This window comes from Phyllopteryx taeniolatus, chromosome 15 (genome assembly GCF_024500385.1).
Source record: "Phyllopteryx taeniolatus isolate TA_2022b chromosome 15, UOR_Ptae_1.2, whole genome shotgun sequence".
NCBI lineage: Eukaryota > Metazoa > Chordata > Actinopteri > Syngnathiformes > Syngnathidae > Phyllopteryx > Phyllopteryx taeniolatus.
Window position 1 is genome coordinate 21,393,628 of NC_084516.1, and position 25,009 is coordinate 21,418,636.

Genomic DNA, 25,009 nt, shown 5'->3' on the forward strand with positions numbered 1-25,009 from the left:
GCAAAGCATCACCCAAGCTCCAACAACGGAACTGCAGGGACAGACCATGACAGTACCCCCCCTCAACGGACAAACTCCGGGTGTCTTACCTGGCTTCCCAGGGTGAGCCACGTAAAAATCCCTAATCAGGGAGTCATCAAGGACCGGTTTGCGGGTGAAACGGCGCTAACGTTCCTGGGGATCTAGTCTCGTGCTACTGAGTTGCATGGGTTCATCTGGTGCAATGGGGGATGACGCAAAGGCAGTCGGAGGTGCAGAAGACGGGTGAGGTGCTGACGGTGCAGTGCCCACGGTGGAAATAACTTTATGCGCTCTAACCCGCCTCTCACGTGCTCTTTCCCGTAATCGGTTCTCAAGGCGAATGGATAGCGAAAGGAGATCCTCGAGTGAGGAGGGCTCGTCCCGGGCAGCGAGCTCGTCCTTCAGCTGCTCTGAAAGACCGTTCAGGAAAATCCCCCTTAGAGCGGCGTCATCCCACCCGCATTCACCCGCAAGTATTCGTAATTCGACTGAATAGGAGGCAACGGAACTAGCGCCCTGAGTGAGGATAAGGAGGCGGCGAGTGGCTTCTCTGCCCTGAACGGGATGATCAAAGACATTCTTTAGTTCGGCGGAAAAGAAGTTAAATGACTAGAGTACTGGCGAAGAGTTGTGCCATAACGCGGTTGCCCATTTAGCTGCTTTACCGCGGAGGAAGGTGGTGACAAACGCGACCTTGGATTGTTCGTTGGGATAGTTGAAGACTGGGGAACAATTTAGGATGAATGTTTTAACACCGGCGGCACGGTGGCCGACTGGTTAGAGCGTCAGCCTCACAGTTCTGAGGTGCGGGGTTCAATCCCCGTCCCCGCCTGTGTGGAGTTTGCATGTTCTCCCCGTGCCTGCGTGGGTTTTCTCCGGGCACTCCGGTTTCCTCCCACATCCCAAAAACATGCATTCATTGGAGACGCTAAATTGCCCGTAGGCATGACTGTGAGTGCGAATGGTTGTTTGTTTCTATGTGCCCTGCGATTGGCTGGCAACCAGTTCAGGGTGTACCCCGCCTCCTGCCCGATGACAGCTGGGATAGGCTCCAGCACCCCCGCGACCCTAGTGAGGAGAAGCGGCTCAGAAAATGGATGGATGGATGTTTTAACACCTCCGGGGGTTGCTGGGTCCACGGGTGGCCAGAGTATTCTGTCACGATTCCAATTTCACTGGACCGAGAAGGAAGCACGGAAGTCAGAAGTGTTGCAAGGACTGGCGTAGCTTACGTGTTGGTCAGAGAGCCGGTGTACCACAGGAGAACATTAATACTTTGGCAGTGGAGTCTTGGATCTGGCAGGTTTAAATGCAGGCAGAGTTAGATTTGGCAACAGGTGCGCGGCCAAGGTGGTGCTGATTACTGGGAATGTATGTTTGACACCCTTGGCATAGGAGTTGAAATCGTTGGAAATCTACCGGTATTTGTCGATTTATGGATCAAACACCTGAGTTACATGTCGCAACGTTAGAAATAAAACATGTTCATGTTATCTTTCAGGTTCCATCAAAATACTGTACATCAATAAAATAGGCAATTATTTTGCTCACACATGACACACTAAATGTAAGTACATATTGTATGTATATTGTTTTTTTTTAGAAAACATACTTTGGTGAATGCTATTCTTCTATACTAGTTTGTAAAGTAACAATGTTTTTTCCACCCTCCTATTTTCCATTAATTGAAGTAAAAGATTAATTTCAAAATAGGAATAAATGACCAAAGGATGTTGATGACAATGATGAAGTTAGAACTACATTTGAATGTATTTTATCAGCTCATAGTTTTAATGAAATTTCTATGACTCCACGATAAAGGAATAATTCTATCATATGTGTGTCCTTTGTGTAGAAATGAAACGTTACTGTACTGAATATGGACAATCTGTGGTGAAATGTTAAAACGGGCTATCTTGCTTGTGATGTCATAAAGTGCACCGAACCTCTTCAGCCGTTGGACAGCAACCTGTCATTCAATTCTCCAAACATGTTTCCTTTTCCATGTCATATATTTAAACTTGTAGACTCTTAGCTCTGTTGAACAAGGCAAGGCTAGAAAAAAAAAAAAGAAACCATCTGCTGTGGGACGTTACCGCAAAGCCCCTAACTCCTATGTCTCCATCCGTCCATTTGATCTAGCGTTTTCCTGATTAGAGTTGCGGGTAACTGGAGTCTCATTCGCATTCTTTAATTTAAAAACAATGTAATTGAGCAGATTACAGATAACTTGGTAATTGTACACATGTCAATTCTTTATTATTAGAAGTAACCCCTTGAGATGCGTTGTCTCATTTTCGAGGGGTTCCAACATATGTGCAGAATAAATGATCCATTCTCATCTCCGTTCTTTCTTTCAGCGGTGCCCTGCCCACCCGCTCATTCCCATTCTAGTCACAGCAGCAATGTCACTGCGCAGCACATCGCCGCAGTGGACTCATAATTGGACTCACTCCCGCAGCCTCTGACATTAGAGGCTGGCAAGATCGCAAGGAGGATGAAACCATTAGCTTAAGTAGCTATCTGGTATTCTTCTTAAAGGTGTCACAGGATGAGGTTTAATGTTTAATCTTTCCGCACTACCTGCTTGACTCTGTTAAACCCCAAAACCTTGCTCGTATTCGGGTCACAGCACCAACATCACCTCAGAGCACATCACCACACCAAACTTTTACACGAGCGCCTCGCCATGGACGTACTGGCCATGGTTGCGTCACTGAGTGAGGCGTTTTCAGTGACGCGCTGCTCGAGCTGGCTGATATTGCATGAACAATGATGAACATTAGATTTGTGCACGTCAATTCTTCACATTTTCTTCGAGTGGAAGAGCAGGAAAGCTGTGGGTTTGAATCCTGATTCAGTTATATTCGTTCTGTGTTGAATGTGCTCCTCGTGCAACAAATCCAATGTTACTTGTGCTTTTTCCGTTTTCTTCATCTTTTCATTAGTATAGTGTCAATTTTGCGTCAGTATCGATGCTTTTAACATGACTGTCCTTGGGAACTATTGTGCTTACCATTTCATGAAACATCTCAATGATCATGAGATGGTTAAAGAGAATCATTTTCCTTCATTATATGCGGTCAGAACTTTTTTTTGGATTCCGTTACTGGCTTATCATTTTTGATTGTTTACTTGCCTGACTGCAGAAGTGATTTTATATAGTTTTCTGCAATTATACACAGTATACATGGAGCTATTGTTTTTTCTCACCCCCTGTTGTATTTTTTTCTATGCAGTACCCGGTGCTCCTCCCCAGAACATCACCTTAGAGGTTGTGCTTTCCAGGGTAAGATGACATTTTAATTTCAAATGAGATTTGGAGGAATTTGTTAAAAATGTATTGGTAGTATATTATTTTCCACTGTTTGTTACGTAAAGTTCATATTCCTTTTTTGAGCCCATGACGTTGGAACAAGGAGAATTCATCACTAATAAATGGGTCAAATCTCCAGAGAATTAGCACCACGACTATGTGCTCAATTTGCTATTTTTAGCTTGTTAACAATCTCCTTACAATATAATGAACTTTACCTGTTATACTGTGTAACTATAAGCTATATTTAAATTAGAATGCATGTTGACAGAAACCATAAACTGACATGAGCTTCGAATGGAGTTTGATGTAAACTATGCAAACGATTAGCGTGATTTTACAGGCTGCGATTGATCGTGTTTATTCTGACATGGCCATCAGTCAACAGTTTTTCTCTTGTGAACCAGCCTCATTTTCCAGATTGCTATCCATCACAAATATCTCATTTAATGTTCATATTGATTCATGGGAAGGCTTTTGAAATCTAAAAATCACCATTCATAGCCAAACTCAGACATATAAAAAAAAAGAGGAAGTAATAGTCCTCCCGACAGACATACAGTAGCTGAAACATGGGTCAGAGGTCCTGGGCCATGCAGGGGGCATCTGTCTAAATGTGTGGATTTCTTTCGAAATGTTTAAACACTCAACCCCTGAAAAATCAACGTTATTTTTTAGCAACAATTAGATGCACTGGATAAGCGAGGGTTTTCGATTTTGCACATTGTGAGCCCTTCTGCTGACTCCTGGATCATATGCAGTATTTACTGTATGCTGTGTGGATATTTTACGTTCCTTGAAAGACTTGAAAAGGCCTGCGCTGCGCGGGTCTTCGGTGGGGTCGGGCGGCTGAGGCTGTGGAGTGCATCTGTGCCGGCGTCGGGACGGCTGGCGGGATGGGCGGTTGCTTTGCCCTTTTGCACTGATGGCTTTTGGCGTTTGTTTTGGTCTTCAGGCCGGCGTGGGCACCGATGGGTTGGGACGGGGTTCGCAGGGGCGGTGTCTCGTGGTGTCGCGGACACTCGCCTTGTGCCTTGTCGGTGGGGGTCGGGGGGTTGGGTCGTCATTTTGTGCCATATGGTTCGGTCCATTGAAGGGGAAAGGAGGAAGGTCACCGGTGCCGTGTGTGGTTGATTTTCGTGTCAAGGTGCTGGGTCCCCCCACACACACACACACAGACACACACGCACACTAATGTGCATGTACATGCCTTCCTCCTGAATTTTTTCTGACAATAGTATATTTAGTCCAAAGCGGCATCAGGGAATACGAAAGGTGATTCCAAATATAATGTAGACGGCTCATAATTCATGTCCATAAAGAGCAGGTTCAGACTGTCTGTGGAGAGCTGACCTCATTTAGTTTCTGTCTGCTTACTTTCCTGCGTGTGATTGATATTTGTGTGCTGAAAGGGCTGATCGATGCGTGATGTCAGAGCTGGAGTTTGATGTCGAGAAACAGTGAATGGACTCTCTTTCCAAAACACTGAGTTCTGATCAACAGAAGCAGGACTGTTGTTTTGATGAACTAATGATCATTCAAATTAGGTTGTATGTTCTTTTAGGTGGTTTTTTCAATTGTTGGTTCACATATTTTGTCATTTTGCTATTTTTTTCCCCCAGATGAAATGTAAGAACACTTTTTTTATGATTGTGTTTCCTTCTGAAAAATCATTTCTGGAACCCCAATGCTTGTATAGAATGGTCGGGATCAGCTCTTCTTTCAGGTAGTGTCCCAGCTGGCCTCGATATTTGAGCTGCAAGCATCTCTGCTCATGCATGTGGCCGATGTGGCTGTGACAAGGTTTTGAAATGGGAACCAAAATGAAAAGGGTATTTTCACACCTGTTCCAGCCCTAATAACATGCACATGATGTGCACCAAATTTTGTCTCGGTTTGTTTGGAGCTGTAGCAGATGTTACCATTTTGTTGACAGAACAGTGACAGACAAAAGTAATGAAATGCTGAAGTGCACAGTATGCAGCAGGTAGCAGTAGATGTACAGCAGGTTAGGTTTAGGCAATTTAGCTATGGGGAAAACATATGAAGATGAACAGATTACATTTCCTGTCAATTTAGCCTGTGAGTAAGAATCTGAGGGTGAATGAGATCCGCCCAGAGTTCTGGATGTTGTGGCGCTGTGTCTTGGTTGAAAACACCTCTGCAATATTGCATGGACATCAGGAACAATGGTTCTGCATTAGCAGACGGAGTTGGTGGCCCCCCTTCTTAAAAAGGGGGGCCGGAATGTGCGTTCGAACTGTAGTGGATCACACGCTTCAGCCTAACCTGTAAGATCTTTTCAGGGGTTCTGGAGAGGAGATTCTGTCAGAAAGTCGAATCTACGATTCAGAGGAAGCAGTACAGTTTTCATCTTGGCTATGGTTCAGTAAACCAGCTCTACACCCTTAGCAGGATCCCGGAGGGGCATTGAAGTTCACCTAATTAGTTTTAAAGTGCTTTGTGGACTTGAAGAAAACATTTGACCGTGTCCCTTGAGGAGTCCTGTGGGGGGATGTGAGAGGACTATGGGGTACCTGACTCCCTGGTCAGAGTGTGTCAGAGTTTGTTCTGGATTGCCGAGCAGTAAGTCGAATTCTTTTCTAGTGAGGGCTGGACCCTGACAAGGCTGTCCTTCGTCCTATAAATGGTGTGTGTGTGTTTTCTTGGCATGTGGCTGAAAACTCCACACAGAAACGCTTTTCCCGGTCTGATTAGGACACAACTGACCTTGTCCTTGTCCTGTTCTATCTTGTCCTGTCCTTCCCTCACAGGGTGTATAGCACGACAGCCCCATGCAACACTCATATTTAATTGTTTCATTGTTGTAGATAATGTAATGATTTACTTCTCTCAGCCTGTTCACAATTAGTGCTTTGCCTTTTGTTTTTGTTTCTCTCTCCCTTCTAGAAACTTTGTTCTGTTCGACTGATCAAGTCTGATTCTCAATAAACCTCAATTATAATACCACAGCGGAAGCTTAAAAACACCACTGTGACACAGTGAGACTGTTCCGGCATGAAAGGGATACAGATTTTCCATTCTGCTTAACCTAACACCCGAACAGGACAAAAAAAAAATACAAAAATAGGACACAACTGACTTTAATTCAAATCAGATACGCCCTATATCAATGGCTCTTCTAAAAAGGAACCATCGGACCATCGCAGTAAGAAAAAAAATAGGGCAACAATGGTGGACGGCTTGATTTCTCTGGCTCACTCAGTTGTTAGCAAACTTTGAATCCCCCCTGCTGTTTAGTACTTGGCCCAATCAAACAAGCTTTTCACAAATCAATTTCAAATCTGGCATTTCCAGAAGTTTCCTCTACTCAGCGGAGCATTACTGTTGCATGCTTGGGTGAATACGTCCCTCTATAGGAATTTACTTCGAATTCTCTAGAGAGTCCGGACAGTGTCTTACTCTTCCCGGACTTTTAGGGTCAGGATCAGGATGAGATTTTGAGATTACACTATGAAGGTCACACTTGAACTCAGCTCAATTTAAGCAGATGGAATTGCAAAATATCCCACTGAATTTCCTTTTACCCTCCCTTTTATTTTACATGAATTAAATATGAATTAATTCATCGCTATCTGTCACTCAGGGCCTCTCAAAAATAACAATCAACAAACATCTAGCCATCATTCTCATTTAATAAACTGGATTAAAAACAACATTCAAATAAGAGGAGAATGGGAATATGTAAGTGATCTGAAGGAATGAATAATGAATAAGCATTCAAGTTGAGAAACAGCAGTTGTGTTTCAGATACACATTGCCATCATACTATTGGAGCATTGACTGGTCTCGATATTGGAAAGCACATAGTTGTCATTCAAATCAGTTTGGGGCAAGTTACTTCCAAAATACAGTTTTTATATGATATTATATATATTATACATTAGTATTTACTGCCGTTTTCTGACTTCTGAGCAAGCACCGTGGGTTAAGTTCTCATTCAGTGACACTGTGAAGGTGAGCGTCAATGGATGTCTGTCTCTGCCTTGATTGACTGGCGACCAGTCCAGGGTGAAGTCCACCCTTCCTCGAAGTCAGCTAGGATAGGCTCCAGCTCCCCGCAACTGTAGTATAAGTGGTAGAAAATGGATGGATGGATAGTTACGCTACCATACTACTGTCTAGAATGAGTTACACTCTGCCTACTTTCACGTGCAGAACTACAGAATTTGAAAAAGAATACATTCATTTGGAAAGATGGCCAGCAGTAACTTTACATTACATTCCCAAGAGAAAAATTCACAAAACCGCCTTTCCACATCTTAAACAATCAAAGCATTTTAAAAAACGGCCAGTATGTTTTCAAATACTAAATGAAAGCAAGACATAAAACTATGAATTGAACCTCCTTATCATACTAGTTTTAAGTTTGGAAGAATTCTAGGAGGACCTCAGCAAGCCACTTGACCTCATTGAATTCCCACCACTAAACAAGCCGAAAGGAGCATCAGCACCACCTCGCGTAGTGGTGGCGGACATGGCTCGGCTAAAAATCGAATTGCACCTGGTACTGTACATGCAAAGGGGGACTTGTGGAACGTGTGAAATGTGGAGAGAAACCACTATTTCGGAAAAGCAACTAACTTCTGGATGCATTTTGGCTGCTATGACTGACATCTATTGTGTCCAGTGCTGAATGAAAAGAAAGCAGAAAAATTACCGAAAGGCTTAGAAACATAAGCCGTGTGAAATCCGTTCATGGTTACCTGAAAGATTATTCTTTTAAATCCGAGCGCCACACTTTTTGTTGGTGCTAAAAGGGAAGATGTCTGGAGAAAAGGCTGGTGACCACAAGGCTAAAATGCATCCTGAAATTGTTACGAGTATGCAATTCTAAAAATGTTGTTGTTGATGCCTGCAAGCAAAATTACATAGTCAAAAGGGAAACATTTCATTCAGCTGATTGCTCGATAAGAAATCTCAGCGACACACACGGGATGATATCACCAGTAATTATGTTAATCATTTCACTGTTTTTGAATGGGAATAATCATTACTTTATTTCAGTACAATGACAAGCCACAACAGTGCTTCTTAAACAAGCAAGGAAACATAACATGAAGCTTGTCCCACTTCAGTGCAAACCTGTAGGAGTTCCAACATCTAACAATAATACTTTTACCTTGTTTGCAGCCAATTAATTGCAAGTAAAATGGAATAAAATTAAAATGCACTTAGCAGTCATAAAAGCTTTATCAATTTTAATTTTTCCAAGCAGTAATTTGGCACGCACTGGACACATTTAATATATCACATTAATTAAATCAGATTGTGATAGTATGGAGGGTGTAATGGTGACCGACCGGATAGCACATCTGCCTCACAGTTCTAAGGACCGGGGTTCAAATCCCAGCCACACCTGTGTGGAGTTTGCATGTTCTCCCCTGCCTGCGTGGGTTTTTTGGTTTTTAAAGAGAGTGACTCCACGTATTTCCTAACAGCAATTCTCTTTTCTTTATTGCCAAAAACAATTATCTCAGGTTTCTTGTGGTTTTATTGAAGAAAATGTTGGCTCATCCAGATATTTATCGGTTTTAGACAGTGACACAACACCTCAATTGAACTGTAGTCATCTGGAGACACTGCTAGATATAACAGTGTGTGATCTGCATAGCTATGATAGTCAAGATTAAAGTTCTGTAGAATTTAACCCATGGGTAGCATATACAGGCTGAACAGGAGGGGTGCAAGAACTGACCCTTGAGGGACCCCATAGGTCATTGCCGTTCGATGAGATTGAGCACTTCCAATGGTTACAAAATAACTCCTTTCCTCCAGGTAGGACCTGAATCATTTAAGGACGGGTCCATTTAGTCCTACCCACGTTTCCAACCTGTGGGGGGTGCTTGTGAGCTTGTCAACCAGAGCAAACAGAGTGCGAGTATTGTTGAAGTTCCTACTGATGATTTCAGAAAGGTGTTGCTCTCTAGCCCTGACTAACGCTTGGTTAAAATTACAAAGACTTTGGCCATAGAGGTCATAGTCAATTTGTAGTGTGGTGTTCGAGGTCACCTCAAGATTGTCTTAGTTTTAATAGGAGTGACAGACTTCATGACATTTGAGATTTGACAGATGGTATTATCTAAAAGTTCCTCAACTGTCTCAGCATTCCCAGTTTGTGGCACAGCAATGGTCGCCATAAACCTAGTGGCAGTACTCTCATTTATGTACCTTTTCTTAATAGACATAGAGGTTGTCTGAACTTTTGGAAGAATCTGTAATTCAAAGAATACACAAAAATGGTCAAAAATAGCCAGATCCTTAACATCAATAGATTGAATTTCAACATCCTTCGAGATGACCAGGTCTAAGATGTGACCTTGAGTGTGGGTTGGACTCTTAATATGTTGAGAGAGGTCAAATGTGTCAAGTATAGCAGAGAGTTCTTTAGATGTTATTGTCATCAGGAATGTTATAAAGTCTCATTACAAATAACTGACAGCAGTTCTGAAAAGTCCCCCATAAATGTTCTATTGTATCTTGGAGGCCTATACATTATTACAACAATAACCTTTGGGTGACCTTTAACTAAAAAGCAGATATTCAAAAGAGCTAAAATCACCCGGTATAATTTCTTTACACTGAAATAATGACTTAAAAATAACAGCAATACCACGGCCTTTTAAAATTAAAATTTGCTGGTGTTTCCTCATTTAAAATGGTATTACAGCTACTTTCTGTTAACCACATTTCATTGAGTAACAAAAAGTCCTGATCATAGGTTGCAATGATGTCATTAATCAACATTGATTTATTACCCAGTGACCTGATCTTGAAAAGAGCGAGTCTCACAGAGATAACTGGAGACAATGCTTTGATAGATTCACATTTTATCCTCACTATGTTTGTAGTGCGACTTTTTTTGTGCCATATTTCTTTTACCAACTTTCTGTCCCTTGTAATTACAGGGATCAAAAATGCCTGATCTCCCTGGGGTCTGACTTATTCTGGAAAAGACCCCGCAGATATCAGTCGTAGGTTAATTGAAGACTCTAAATTGCCTGTAGGTGTGAATGTTTATTTGTTTCCATGTGCCCTGCGATTGGCTGGCGACCAGTTCATGGTGTACCCCGCCTCTCGCCCGAAGATAGCTGTGATTGAGGCAGAAATACAGTAGGACTTAAAAATCCCAAGAGTGACACATGCCCATGCCTAGTGGAAATCTAATCCTTGAATGATGTCGGTACTTTCTTTGAATTTCACATGGTTTCCATCCCAACATGTTGAAGGAATTTTGTTATACTCAAAGGCAAACCACAAAACAGAAAACAAAATAATCTCCAGGTCTCCCAAATAAAAACACAAACTATTTATTTCACCTTCATATTATATCAAAGCAACACATCGGATAGTTGTCCATAAAGGCTAATGTTTGCACCTAATTAAATTCTCCATACATTATTAGACAATTTTAGACAATGTGCTCGTGGCAATGTTATGGTAATTGTATGAATTTCCCATAAGTCACATTATATAAAAGATATATACATATAGAAGGTAGATTTATTACTACAGATACAAAAACTCATTATGGATGGCACTGCAGTAGTAATAATTAATCGTCTGTTATGCATTGATAAATACTGACAAACCAGCTGGCATGTTCAGTGAAGCAATTAAGTGATGTAGTGTACAGTTGCGCAGTGGTTATCATGACTGCCCCAGTTTGTGTTTCCCCTGTGCTTCTATGAATTCTCTGTGGGTACTTCAGCTTCCTCTCGCAGTCCAACACCATGTATTGTAGGTTAATTAAAGAATCACTTGCATGTACATACAAGCCCAATTCCAATCAAGTTGGGACGTGTTAAACATAAGTAAAAACAGAATACAATGATTTGCAAATCATGTTAGACCTATATTTAATTGAATACACTACAAAGGCAAGGTATTTATTGTTCAAACTGATCAACTTGATTGTTTTTAGCAAATAATCATTAACTTAGAATTTTATGGCTGCAACACGTTCCTAAAATGCTGGGTCAGGGTCATGTTCACCACTGTGTTACATCACCTTAAATATAGTCGAACAGTTTAAGGACAATGTTCCTCAACGTACAATTGCAAGCAATTTAGGGATTTTATCATCTACGGTCCATAATATTATCAAAAGGTTCAGAGAATCTGGAGAAATCACTGCATGTAAGTGGCAAGGCCGAAAACCACTATTGAATGCCCGTGACCTTCGATCCCTCAGCACTCAGGAACACTTCAGAAAACCAATGTCAGTAAATAGAGTTTGGCGCTACATCCGTAAGTGCAACTTGAAACTCTACTATGCAAAGCAAAAGCCATTTATCAACAACACCCAGAAACGCCGCCGGCTTCTCTGGGCCCGAGCTTATCTAAGATTGACTGATGCAAAGTGGAAAAGTGTTCTGTGGTCCGACGAGTCCACATTTCAAATTGTTTTTGGAAATTGTGGACGTCCTGTCCTCCGGGCCAAAGAGGAAAAGAACCATCCGGACTGTGATGGACCCAAAGTTCAAAACCCTGAGATGGTATGGAGCTGTGTGAGTGCCAATGATATGGGTAACTTACACATCTGTGAAGGCACCATTAATGCTGAAAGGTACATACAGGTTTTGAAGAAACATAAGCTGCCATCCAAGCAACGTCTTTTTCATGGACGCCCCTGCTTATTTCAGCAAGACAATGCCAAACCACATTCTGCAAAGAGTGCAGGTACTAGACTGGCCTGCCTGCAGTCCAGACCTGTCTCCCATTGAAAATGTGTGGTGCATTATGAAGCGTAACCATGTATCACCATACTGCCTCAAAGTCTGCACGGACCTGCTCGCTCCAGTCTTCACACAGATATTCAATAGATCTCTGGAACTGTGCGAAGTACCATCCTGTTTCAAATGCTCCACCATCATTACAGTCCCCAAGAAACCTAAATCTTGGGTCTAAATGACTACAGGGCTGTCGTCTTGACATCTGTGGTCATGAAGTCCTTTAAACGTCTCGTGCTGGACCACCTCAAGAGCGTCACAGGTCCCCTGCTGGACCCCCTGCAGTTTGCCTCCCGAGCGAACAGGTCTGCGGATGATGCAGTCAGCATGGGACTGCACATCCTAGAACACCTCAACAGTGCAGGGAGCTACGCGAGGATCCTGTTCATGGGCTTCAGCTCAGCGTTCCACACCATCATCCCTAAACTCCTTTCCTCCAAGCTTCTCCAGCTCAGCGTCTCACCTGCCATCTGGCGTTTCGTCATCGGCTTAATCCCCAGAAATGCATTTTTATGTAATTATGGTTGACTATAATGAATAAAAATTAAAATCTGCGTTCACCACCATCATTCCCAAACTCCTCTCCTCCAAGCTTCTCCAGTTCAGAGTCTCGTCTGCCATCTGCCAGTGGATTTACAGCTTCCTGACGGGCAGGACACAACAGGTGAGGCTGGGGGAGGCCACCTCATCCACACGCAGCATCAGCACTGGGGCGCCCCAAGGTTGTGTCCTCTCTCCGCTGCTCTTCTCCCTCTACACGAACGACTGCACCTCAGCGCACCCGGCTGTCAAACTCCTGAAGTTTGCAGATGACACCACTGTCATTGGCCTCATCAAGGACGGTGACGGGTCTACATATCGACAGGAAGTGGAGCGGCTGGAGCTGCGGTGCGGCCGACGCAATCTGGAGCTGAACACGCTCAAGACTGTAGAGATGATCGTGGAGTTCAGGAGGCATCCTTCGCCACAGCTGCCCCTCACGCTGTCCAGCTGCCTTGTGTCAACTGTCGAGACCTTCAAGTTCCTGGGAATTCCAGTCTCTCAGGACCTGAAGTGGGCGACCAACATCAACTCCGTCCTCAAAAAGGCCCAGCAGAGGATGTACTTCCTGCGGCTTCTGAGAAAGCACGGCCTGCCACAGGAGCTGCTGAGGCAGTTCTACACAGCGGTCATCGAATCAGTCCTGTGTTCTCCCATCACAGTCTGGTTTGGTGCCGCTACAAAAAAGGACAAACTCCGACTGCAACGGACAATCAAAACTGCTGAAAGGATTGTCGGTACCCCCCTACCCACCCTTGAGGACTTGCACGCTGACAAGAGCGTGCAAAACCCTCTCGGACCCTCCACATCCCGGTCACTGGCTCTTCCGGCTCCTTCCCTCAGGTAGGCGCTACCGATCAATGCAAACTAGAACTAGCAGATATTCCAACAGCTTCTTCCCTCTTTCAATCAACTTCTTAAACCGGTAACCTACAATTCCATTACAACATGCTGGCAATTGTTTTGTCTTGAGTTTGTTGTCACATTTCTGTCGGGCCAATTATACATAACTCGTGCACTCACTGTAGTTGTCTTGCCACTCTGCACTATTTGCATATCTGTTGTTGACCAATATTGGCCACTCATGCCAGAGTAGCATCTGCAACATTTGCACAATCAACATTGTCCCAGATTATCGCACTACTCGCTTGACATCTCGGCGCCCTTTGCACAATGGTCATTGCACCGGACTATTGCGATATTAGTCTTTCGAACTGTTCTAAGTGCTAGAGGACTCTGCATCTTTTTGCACAATTGTCAAAAAAAAAAATGTACCGGCATTACCAGATAACTAGAAACCCTTTATTGCTCAGTGACTGTTTTTTTTTTTGTCAATGTCTTTATGTCTCAAAAGTGTTCTCTGTCAATTGACTGTCTGTTGTCGTACTAGAGCGGCTCCAACTACCGGAGACAAATTCCTTGTGTGTTTTTTGGACATACTTGACAAATAAAGATGATTCTGATTCTGATTCTGTAAAATACGACAACAGAGACCCCGGACTGTATGGGAAAGAATTCCTCCTCCAAAGCTTCAACAATGAGTGTCCTCAGTTCCCAAACGTTTATTGTATGTTGTTAAAAGAAAAGGTGATGTAACACAGCGGTAAACATGAGCCTGTCCCAGCTTTTTGGGAACGTGTTGCAGCCATCAAATTCCAAGTTAATGAGTATTTCCTCAAAACAATAAAGTTCATCAGTTTGAACATTAATTATCTTGTCTTTGTAGCATATTCAATTAAATATAACTCAACATGAATTGCAAACCATTGTATTCTGTTTTTATTTATGTTTAACACAATGTCCCAACTTCATTGGAATTGGGCTTGTATTTCACTGTCAAGGAGCAAACAGACTTCCCCAAAAGAAACATCAGTAGTTCCTCAATTTTAGCTAATCCGTGGAACCTCCTCAATGTTCTATCCTCATACTTCGATGCCCATTTAAGACAGTTGAGATTATCCTTTACATGGTGGCCACGTGAGAACAATTTCTGGGAAGCGTCGAGGAGCCAGGTTGCAATTAATAGAAATGAGATCTAACCAGGGTGCACAAAAACAGGGAAGTAAATACAAACTGACTAACAAGACATTGATAGCCGATTGGCTGACACGTGAAGCAGAGCTGACGTGACCAGGTGGAGACAATGACTTGATGAGCAGACAAGGAAGGCATAAACAAGAGCTCAATTTCATTTTTGGGGGCAAAAGCTGCAACTACCCATGTGATGTCTTAGTTTTAAAAATATATACGTGCAAACAAAAAACAACTAACAAAAAAATTAATACATAAACACTTTTTAGTAACTGTGACACTTCTGAAATGTTACATTTTTGGAATTGTGCACATTTAAATGTATTAATACTTGGTTCATACATCAACCACTTGTCCACATAGTTTTATGAAAATATATTGCTTGTTGCATCATCCTACACACATGCATACAACCAGATAAGTGTCATGAACATGGTTAGGGCGACGGCGAGGAACGCAAGGCAAGAACATGGTGGACCCAATTGCAGGGAAGCAGGGAGGCAAGGCAGGAGTGCGGGAATCTCAAAATAATAATATTTAATCACAATGATAAAACAACAGGCGACTATGACAAAAACAACTGGCGACTATGACATGGCAAGACATGTGACAACGACAATGAACCGACGAGGACTGAAAGAACCCAGGGAACTAAATACAAACAAATTGACGAGACAACGAGGAACACCTGGACAAACATGGAACACAGGAAAACATGGAACAAAACTAAACACAACCCAAACCCAAAACACAGACCATGACATAAGTAAGTAGCTACTGTATATAAATAGCACATACATCCTTGTCTGTAACCTCATGAATGCAGAATGGTGGTGCAAAGTGTCTACCATCCATGTGATGCCCTTGCAACCAGGAGGCACACACCCTCACACCCACACACGCACACATGCACACGGACACTCAGGCACACACACACGATGTGATTGCAGCTTTCACGTGGACAACATGAACAAACAATCACAGATTGAATTTTGAGTGTTTACTCTCCCGATAGTGTGTTTACATGTCTGTGTGGGTGCGCTTTATGTTTGGGGCAGGTCTGCATGCTGAAACCGAGTAGAAAGCCAAACAGAATTAATTCCGGTTGTGTATAAAGTTTTGCATTTCTTTCAGATTCTTCCATCAAATCTTGCACCCATAAGGCAAACTGAAGTGGATTTACAGTATTTTAGATTAGATTGAATTTTATTTTCATTGCACAGAGTACAAGTACTAACACAACGGAATGGAGTTTAGCATCGAACCAGAAGTACAAAGAGAGCAGAAAGTGCAGTGTGTGTATATGGATGATCGTGGAATATAAGTGATAAAGAAATACAGTATGAAATAAGACATTGTTCATAAACAGTTCTCCGGTTTCTTCCCACATCCCAAAAACATGCGTGGTAGGTTAATTGAAGACTCTAAAACTCCCATAGGTGTGAATGTGATTGTGAATGGTTGTTTTGTTCATATGTGGCCTGCGATTGGCCGGCGACCAGTTCGGGGTGTACCCCGCCTCTCGCCCAGTCAGCTGGGATAGCGAGGATAAGCGGTACGCAAAATGGATGGCTGAATAGTTAACAGTCACAATACTATGAACATGAGCAGCAATATTGCTATTCTAGCATGAGGTTGTGCAAATAGGGCATGAGTCATAGGCATGATACGATAAGTGCAATGAATACTCAGGACAAGGTGTGCAAAAAGACTGGAAGAAATATCGCAGGTACAAGTTGTTAGTCTCTCTAAGTTTTTTTCTCCACTCAAACTGAATATTAAATGCAAGTGTGTCTCTGAAAGCTTGTCTTCGTCTCTCGAGCTCAAAATTGCACATCAAGGTCTAACCTAGAGCGCTACTACCCCCGTGATGTGGAGTACCCAATTGCATTTCGTTAGATGATTAAAAGTAATTTAATTACAAAATAATTTCATTGGAATGCACTAAATTACTAGGGGAATATACATCCATTCTCTGAGCCTAGCCCAGCAATCATCGGGCAGGATGATGGGGATGTGATCTACCCTTCTGGTGCCATGCAGGAAAGTATATGGAGCTGTTATATAGTTGGAAGTCTTGATTGATATGTGTAAGGTAAGAGAGGTGAGAGAGGTGAATCGGTCATCTTTTGCATTGTCCACCAGGTGACATTGCGATTGTCTTATAGTAATTCCAACCAACTAACCAACAGTAATTGTCTGTTTCCTTTTGAGTCCATTTGATGAAATACTGTAGTTGGTTTGACGAAAAATAAGAAAATGTGTTGCGTCAAGTCCACCGAGTGATTTTGGCTTTTGCAACGTCTTGGTGGAGATTTTTGGTTGTTGTTTTTCCAGTAAAATTGTGTCTTAATTCATTGAGCGTTTGGAACGATTTATCAGTGGAAGAAGTGAGAAGCAAAAAAACGAAGAAAAAAAAAAGCAGTTAACACGTGGCAGGGTTTTCATTTTGAGAAATGCTGTGTGACCAATTATAGTGAGCTGTAAACTATTCTAGCATTTAAAGTAGTCTTCTATATCTTTCATAAGTGGAATATAATTGAGACTAAATGGGTCAGATAGCCTGGGGGAGATATTTATGCCTGGATAATTTATATTGTAAATGCGAACAGGGGGAGACAGGCCTGTGCTTCCAGAATGCCAGCGCTCGTTTGTCAATGGTAGAATGACACGTTTATTCCAGTTTATTGTACAGCCTGAGACTGCAAAGAAGTTTGAAATAGTTTTCAAAAGATTCCTGTTGTGAATTGGAGGGATTTTGTAAGTGCGGTACAGTAATAAATCATCTGCATAAAGACCAAATTCCTTTAATGCTATCATTTTGTGGCATTGCTCTTCCTAAAGGTTAAAATAAAAAAGAGATGGGGGGGAGGGGCATCCTTTTCTGGACCCCTGATTGGGTGTAAAACTTGGTGAGCAGATTGCATTTGTAATCACGGTAGCCTTGGGTGAGATCCATAGTGTTATTTTCCAGTGGTAAACAATTGTCCAAATCCAAATTTTCATGCTTATTAGAGCCTACAGGTCACTTTGTCATTTTTGTTTTCAGCATCTAATGATTCTGTTTTTGCTGCGCTATGTTAGTTAAGTTAAAGGTCCCCTTCCATCAGAATCCATTTTGTTTCTCGAATGTTTTATGCCTAACATGGGTCAAAATGAGTCTGTGAGTGTATTTAAGTTTGACATCTATGTGGTTTGGCGATTGAATGCAAAGGTCAATAAACGGTTTAAAGACTGCAATACAGGGCGCAGGTAGGCGGAGACAGGTTTGAGCAACGAGACGTGGAACGTTGGGTGAATCTTTAAGGACTGTGGAAGCTTCAACTGGGCGGAGGTGGGATTGATGATTTTGGTAATTGGGAAAGGGCCAATGAAACGGGGGAGTGAGATTCAGTTTGAAATGGGAGGTCGTGAGAAGAAAGCCAGACAGATTGGCCCACCTTGTATTCGGGCGTCAGGGAACGATGACGGTCCGCGAGCTGTTTATTGCATGCGACGGACCGGGTCAACGCCGCTCGGACATCTTTCCAAACTGCCTGGATTCTCCGGAGATGATCCTTGACGGCGGGGACTGCCACTGCCTGCCTGTACAGGGACATAACCCCGTCTCTTATTACACGGAGTTACCACACGTTTCGCTTCCTTATTGAAGCAGTTCTGCGGATGTTTGCTTCCTCTTTCTTGATGTATCGCACTGTAGATTCATTCACGCCATAATGGCGTGCCACAGATGCATAACTTCTGCCCTTTTTAATCAAATGTGAAAGTTTGACTTTTTCGCTGATGGTCATCATCTTCTTCTTCTTCTTGCTATTGGGCGCCCCAGAGGAAGCTTTCGCAGAGGCACAGCGCTTCGGGGGCATTGTAAGGTCTTGCTTAACTAATCCAAAAAATTATCGCTTAAACAAAAAACGTTATTGCGAGCACAACAGCGTGGACGGGACACAACAAGGGAAGATGCTGGGTGAGGTTGCGATGATGCGCAGCCAATCAGCTCATTGGTCGATGTCGCGCCGGGAACCAATCACGCGCCTTGTATGAGTGAGGCTCTCACTTGACTCGTAGAGGCTTTAGGTTCACTCGGAGACTCTTCTGCTGGAGGCGCTGATGGTGTAGCCGGGGTTTTACCTTGGAGGAAAACATGCTGATGGGTAGTTGCTGTCTTGGTTTTTTCTTTTGCTTCAAAATTCCCCTGTACAAGGACATAACCCCGTCTCTTATTACGCGTAGTTACCTCACGTTTCGCTTATTGAAGCAGTTTGGCGTATGTTTGCTTCCTCTTTCTTGATGTACCGCACTGTAGATGGATTCACGCCATAATGACGTGCCACAGATACATAACTTCTGCCCTCTTTGATCGTATCTAAAAGTTTCAGTTTTTCGCTGATGGAATCATCTTTTTCTTGCTCTTGGGCGCCCTGGAGGAAGCTTTCGCAGGGGCACAGTGCTTAGGCGGCATTGTAAGGGCTTAACGCATCACAAAAAGTTATCGCTTAAACAAAAAAAGTTATCACGAACACAACACTAAGATACACTATGCGAGATAGTCAACAGCATGGACGAGACTGGCGAGACACAACAAGGGAAGCCAATCAGCTCACGGGATAAATCCACTCGTACTCTCATTGGTCGATGTCGCGCCGGGAACCGATCATGCGCCTTGTATGAGTGCCCGTGGCATGTACAGGACAGTACAGGCATGTACAAAGCCTCTGAGTCAACTCATCTCTTTGTTTGGCATGCAGGGAAACCTTCTCTCACGCGCATCAACATGAAACAACATGGCTGTATTTTTGTATTTTTTTTTTATATTTTGGGATAGCCCGCGACACACTGAAGCCGCAAAACGTGAAGCGCGAAGTGTCGAGGGAACACTGTATTTCGCTGCTTATTTAGCACCCTGCGTGAGCATGAGGAGACGACGGGTGGCTTCTTTGCCCTGGACGGGGTGATCGAACACTTTACGGAGTTGGTCGGAAAAGGAATCGAATGAGTGGAGGAGTTTTGCCATAAGGAACTGGACCATTTTGCTAATTGCCGTGGAGGTTAGTGACATAAGCTACTTTGGATTGTTCGGTGGGATAACTGTATGGGTGAAGGTTGAAAACGAGTAAGCAATTGAGTAAAAACTGGTTACATGCACCTAGGTCCCCGGAGTAGGGCTCGGGCGGCGGGACATGAGGTTCTTTGTACGGGAGGCAGGGTGGCTCTGAGGCTGTGGGCTCGGAAGGCGTACTTACAGCTGGAAGTTTGGATAGCACCGTCGAGGAAAGGAGGGATACTTGTTGTGTGAGGGAGTGTAGAGAGTCCATGAGTTCTTGGAGAGTATTTTCTTGTCTTCATATGTGGGCTCCTTGGAGAGTGAGTGCCTCAGTAGTTGCTGGGTCCATAATGGCCAAAGTATTCTGTCACGTATGGGGAGTAGCTGGACCCAAGAGCAGGCGGAGGCAGATGTAAAATGATGAACAGCTTATTGAGGAAAGGTTATGGAGGTGGTCCTGGGTGCATTGGCAGGGGGGAGCGTGGACAAGCGGCTGGCTTGGCGGCAGGAGTGACGTGGAGCAGGAACACTGAGAACAAGGAAACACAGGAGTCAAAAAAAGGACCGAGGAATAGTGTGGCTTACTTGGAGGTAAATGGGCCGTGGTACCGCTGGAACTTTGGCGAGAATTTCCTGGAACGGGCAGGCTTATATACCGGTGGTGATGGATGAGGCTGATTGGAGACAGGTGCTGAAAACAGAGAGGGGAGGGGGGAGAGAGAAAGGATGCCAAGCGCCCTCTAGGCTCCTATAATGGAACTGCAGGGTAGTATGTGACACTGATATTCATTTGCACTGACAAGGGGCTGGATTGCTGTTTGATCATTGATCGATTTGAGGTGTTGTCTTGGCTTTCCACGCCTTTTTGCGCCTCCCTTTCTTCATGTGTTCAATACATGTGTTTTCCCTGTGGCATTTCACATGATTACACACAAGTTAATTTCTGATCTTATTTGTTCTACTTCATTTGTATGCATGGATTACTTGGGTCAATAGCGACGTTGAAAATATATTTAGTGACAAAAATGGTGACATGTTAAAATACTTATTTCAGCCGCTGTATATAAACTTTAATACAATAAATATTGAATCATATCAAAATTAGGGAAACAAATATTGTGATATCAAACTTAGACCATATCGCCCAGCACTACAATAAAACATACATATGTTGTGTTAACAATACTAACTATATTCATAATTGATGATGAAACAGTAGTGGATGAAATAGCAAAGCTTACATTCGTTGTCGCCAGCGATGATCATCTCGGCTGGTTCAATTCAAATCAATGGGGGTGGATGACAAGCTCAAAATATTTGTAGCCACGCCCCCTTTCACCTTGGTAAATTGTGCTTCACAATGATATTAACAGGAGCTGTAAAGGGGAGTAAAACGAAGAAGAGATTTACAAGAATCAAAGGAGCTAGCTGTGGTGACTGGCCATGCAATTTTTCGCAGAACTCGAGAGTGGTGGGCCGGTGAGGCTAGAAAGGGGGGGAAACCAAAACAAAAAATCAAAAAAAATCAATCTTGCGAAGGACACAAGTGTGAACATTGCATCGATGATGATGTGACATCGCTATGAATGCTTGGTTGGCTCAAGCAGATGCTGTGATATGGACCAATCAGAGCCAAGCTGTTTTCCATATTTAAATTGGGGATGATGAGTGACCCAATCAGAGCAAAGCTCATTTACATGTCACATAATAATGATAAATGCCAGGCAGAAAAGACCAACTTGAATAGGAAAAAGCCATTTTAGGCATTTCCATGCAAAACCACTAAAAGTACATCAAAGATGATCAAAATCAATCCATACTCAATACAGCTTCACGTATTCAGGGTCGTGGGGCGCTGGAACCTATCTGGAACCTGGACTTCGGGGGAAAGGCGGACTACAGGCTGAAGTGGTCGCCGGTCAGTTGCAGGGCACACAGACGACCATTGGCACTCATATTCACCCCATCACTGAGTGAGAACTGAACCCACGCTGCCCACACCAAAGTCAGGCGAATGTACCACTTAGACCATCTATGACTGATTATCAAAATCAAAGAGAAAAACAGTGATGGAAGGTGACCTTCAAAGAGTCTACACATGTTATGAACCATGTATATTTGAAGTAAATAAATAAAGAAATACATTCTGGTGATTTTTTTTTTTATAGGGGGGGTTGGGCACTTTCAATTTTAATAGCCAGTGTATTTTGTTTATTGTTTTTCAATCAGTAATAATATCAGTGGGCTATACATGAATGGTAGTGTTGGGTCTTCATTGGGTTTTAATATTAGTGTCATCATAGCCTTGTTCATATGTGTGGGTACAGTGGAAATAGTGTGAAATATGTTCGAGAAATGTTTGTCAAATTCTGATTGATATCCATCTGGTCCATGTTGCTTATTGTTTGGCATTATGTTCAAGGCTTTGGGTCGTTCATCTCAAGTGAGGGTTGATTCGAAAGAGAAGGGTAAGTCTTCTGGAAGAGTTGGCAGGTCCACCTGATTTAAGAAAAGATCAATTTCTGATTGGCTGGGTTCATGAACTGTGGAGTCGAGCATTGATGGGATGATGGCTTTTATTTTTTATTAAAAGTCTGTGAGCATTTCCTTAAAATCTTCGCCCTGAAGAGACAACAGCCTACATTGTCCTCTCCGGAGCACCCGGCGACGACACCACACATTTATTTTCCTCTTTTTGTTCTTTTTTTCGCTCTAACACAATACATTGGAGCCATATGCCTAAATGTGGCCATGTAGATTGAAACATTTTTGAAAAATGTGTCATGTTGTAACGTTAACAAAGGGTCAAATGTGTATGAGTTTGTTGTTTGGTCCATGCCCCACTCATCCAGTGCCTCATTTAAATCTCGAGGGTAGGTCTCACATAATCCTGCTGAGAAACAACCGTGTAAACGTGTACAGTAGTAAGAAAAAGCTTGAACAAAGTTTATTTAACAGAGGAAGACTTTTTTACATCATGGCTTTTTTTTTAATCACACCAGAGAAGACGGGTTTACCTGATGTATCAAAAGAGTGTGCATTGCGGTGTATTGTTGTGGTTAATTCTGTCAGAAATTAAGTTACCCTCTTCTCATTGGAGATGTGTTTGGTCTCGCCATTCTCCTTCATGGATGGTTTGCCACTGTGTCCCTCTGTCGGAGTTGTTCCAACATGTATTTAACTTCTCCACCGTTTCCATGGAGACCACACATCCAACGGTGTGCTGTCAAAGTGACTAATTAGTTAATGAAGCACATAGTGACGCCAGGCCTTCGGAAGGGAGGTGGGGTAGAAGAGGAAAAGACTGAATATGGAGGTATTTGGCCAACGTACAACATGCTCCCTCCTTTCTCCATAATCAGTTTCGCTGTAATCAATTAGCAGGGTGAGGAGACGCACAGGGAACAGGTAATGAATTCCTCGGTGGGCCCTGTCACCAAAGCATTGGCAGCATTTTGAAACTGCTACTTGGACTGATGGGGAGAAACAGACATCATCACTCTGTGTGGGAATGTCTTGTTTTTTTTGTATGACACTAACAAACAGATGTTTGAATGTGTGTGATCCAATATGTTGTCCATGGGAAAACTCATTTCAGTACACATCATATCAGATTTTGACGAGGATTACGGCTACGTTTGATCGCTAGAGCGATTATGAGAAATTCCATTGGTTACATGTAATCTGGTTTTAGTTGTACATTATTGTGTCGATTTTCTTTTCTTTAATGAATGGAATAAATAAAAATAATTACAAAAATAATTAATAATTGAATGATTGTTTTGTCTACACTACAAATCACCTCAAACACTCAAACAATTACCATTTGTATCTTTGATTGACAGTCATTCAAATTGAGAAGTGGTCTCATGTATGAGATTCGAAGGTCTGAACTTCAGGCTTGCTCAGCCCCTCATCGGAATGACAAGTTTAGGTCAAATAAATATTCGTATATGCTGCTTATTACGCCTTCATTATGCACCTCTGAAAACGTGTTTCAAATAGGTACTGTACACAATACAATGTCACTTTCAAAATAGTCAATGAGTAAATGGTTTATTGAGTGAGAGTTTATGAAGAATTCAAAATGAATAATCATTCTTGTCTATACTCATAATACACATAATTGCAGAATGGTGGCGCACCAAAGTTTTCTCGGTCCATGTGATGCCCTCGCTACCCAGCTGTGTGGTTTTATTCTGGCCGTGTAACAGTGGAACAGCTCTTCATACTCAGCAGGGTCCTGGAGGTTGCATGAGAGTTTACCCAACCAATCCACATGTTGGAGTACGACGTACCTGACCCGCTAAAATGGGTCCCTGTATGACTGGTGTTAAAGTTTAGTCTGCATTGCCAGCCGCAAGTTTGATTTGGTTGAGGTGAGAGCTGGAGGCTACCCTTAATCGTGGATTTTGTTCAGAATCTTTAGAGAGAATCTCTAGGTGCAGCCGGTGTCCGGTTTGGTGGCCTCAGCATTATGTCTGCTTTTTCAGATGATCTGGTGCTGTTGGCTTCATTAAGCCGTGATCTTCAACTCTCACTGGAGCTGTTCACAGCTGAGTGTGAAGTGGTAGAGATGAGACTCAACACCTCCAATCTGAGACTATGGTTCTCAGTCCAAAAAGTGTTCCGTACCCTCTTTGGGTCGGGATGAGATCCTACCCCAAGTGGAGGAGTTCGAGGATCTTGGGGTCTTGTTCACGAGTGAGGGTAGAATGTAGCCTGAGATGAACAAGCTGATCAGTGCAGCGTTTGCAGTGGGGAGGACTCTGGATCAGTATACAGTGGGTACGGAAAGCATTCAGACCCCCTTAAAGTTTTCACTCTTTGTTATATTGCAGCCATTTGACAAAATCATTTCAGTTCATTTTTTATACTGTACAAATAAAATCGATGATTCATATAAAAGATATGCAAGATATTTATATTGTCTGGTTGTAAATTTAATATACAGATTCTGCGCTTATTCCCGTCATGAAGGACTAGTCACTCCATTGGGAAAAGCGGTACGCATGACATGGTTTTGTACCAGTGTAGTACTATAGTACTAGATCTGCTTCAATATTTGGGATGTGGGTGAAGAGAAGGCCTTGGGTCTTGTCTACACAGGATGGTTGCTCTTTTTTCCCCACAAGTGGAGTTGGAGTTACTGCTGCCATTGTGACACCTTGAATTAGTTTCGCCATTCAACTTGAATCCCTTGCATTGACAAACTTTTTTCATTTCATTTCTACTTTAGGTTCCTTCTGGTCATTTTGACACTGTAACCACAAAGTTGAAAGATATTTTAAAGCGTATGAGATGAGA

The 25,009-nt window shown here is 42.8% G+C and overlaps 1 protein-coding gene and 1 long non-coding RNA gene across 5 annotated transcripts in view; one reads left to right on the forward strand and one right to left on the reverse strand.

The window, feature by feature from the left end:
* dcc (DCC netrin 1 receptor) overlaps window positions 1-25,009 on the forward strand; it is a 301,630-nt gene that overhangs the window by 176,827 nt on the left and 99,794 nt on the right. For all 4 annotated transcript variants that reach the window (XM_061747156.1, XM_061747157.1, XM_061747158.1 and 1 more), the window contains exon 12: window positions 3,261-3,310. In XM_061747156.1, coding sequence (XP_061603140.1) covers window positions 3,261-3,310 — 50 coding nt within the window. The remainder of the gene's footprint in view (window positions 1-3,260; window positions 3,311-25,009) is intronic.
* Window positions 6,984-20,526, reverse strand: LOC133464944 (uncharacterized). The gene is made up of 3 exons (XR_009784507.1): window positions 19,902-20,526; window positions 18,102-18,246; window positions 6,984-7,422 (listed from the first exon to the last, which is right to left on the reverse strand). It is a non-coding gene; the product is annotated as an uncharacterized LOC133464944 (long non-coding RNA).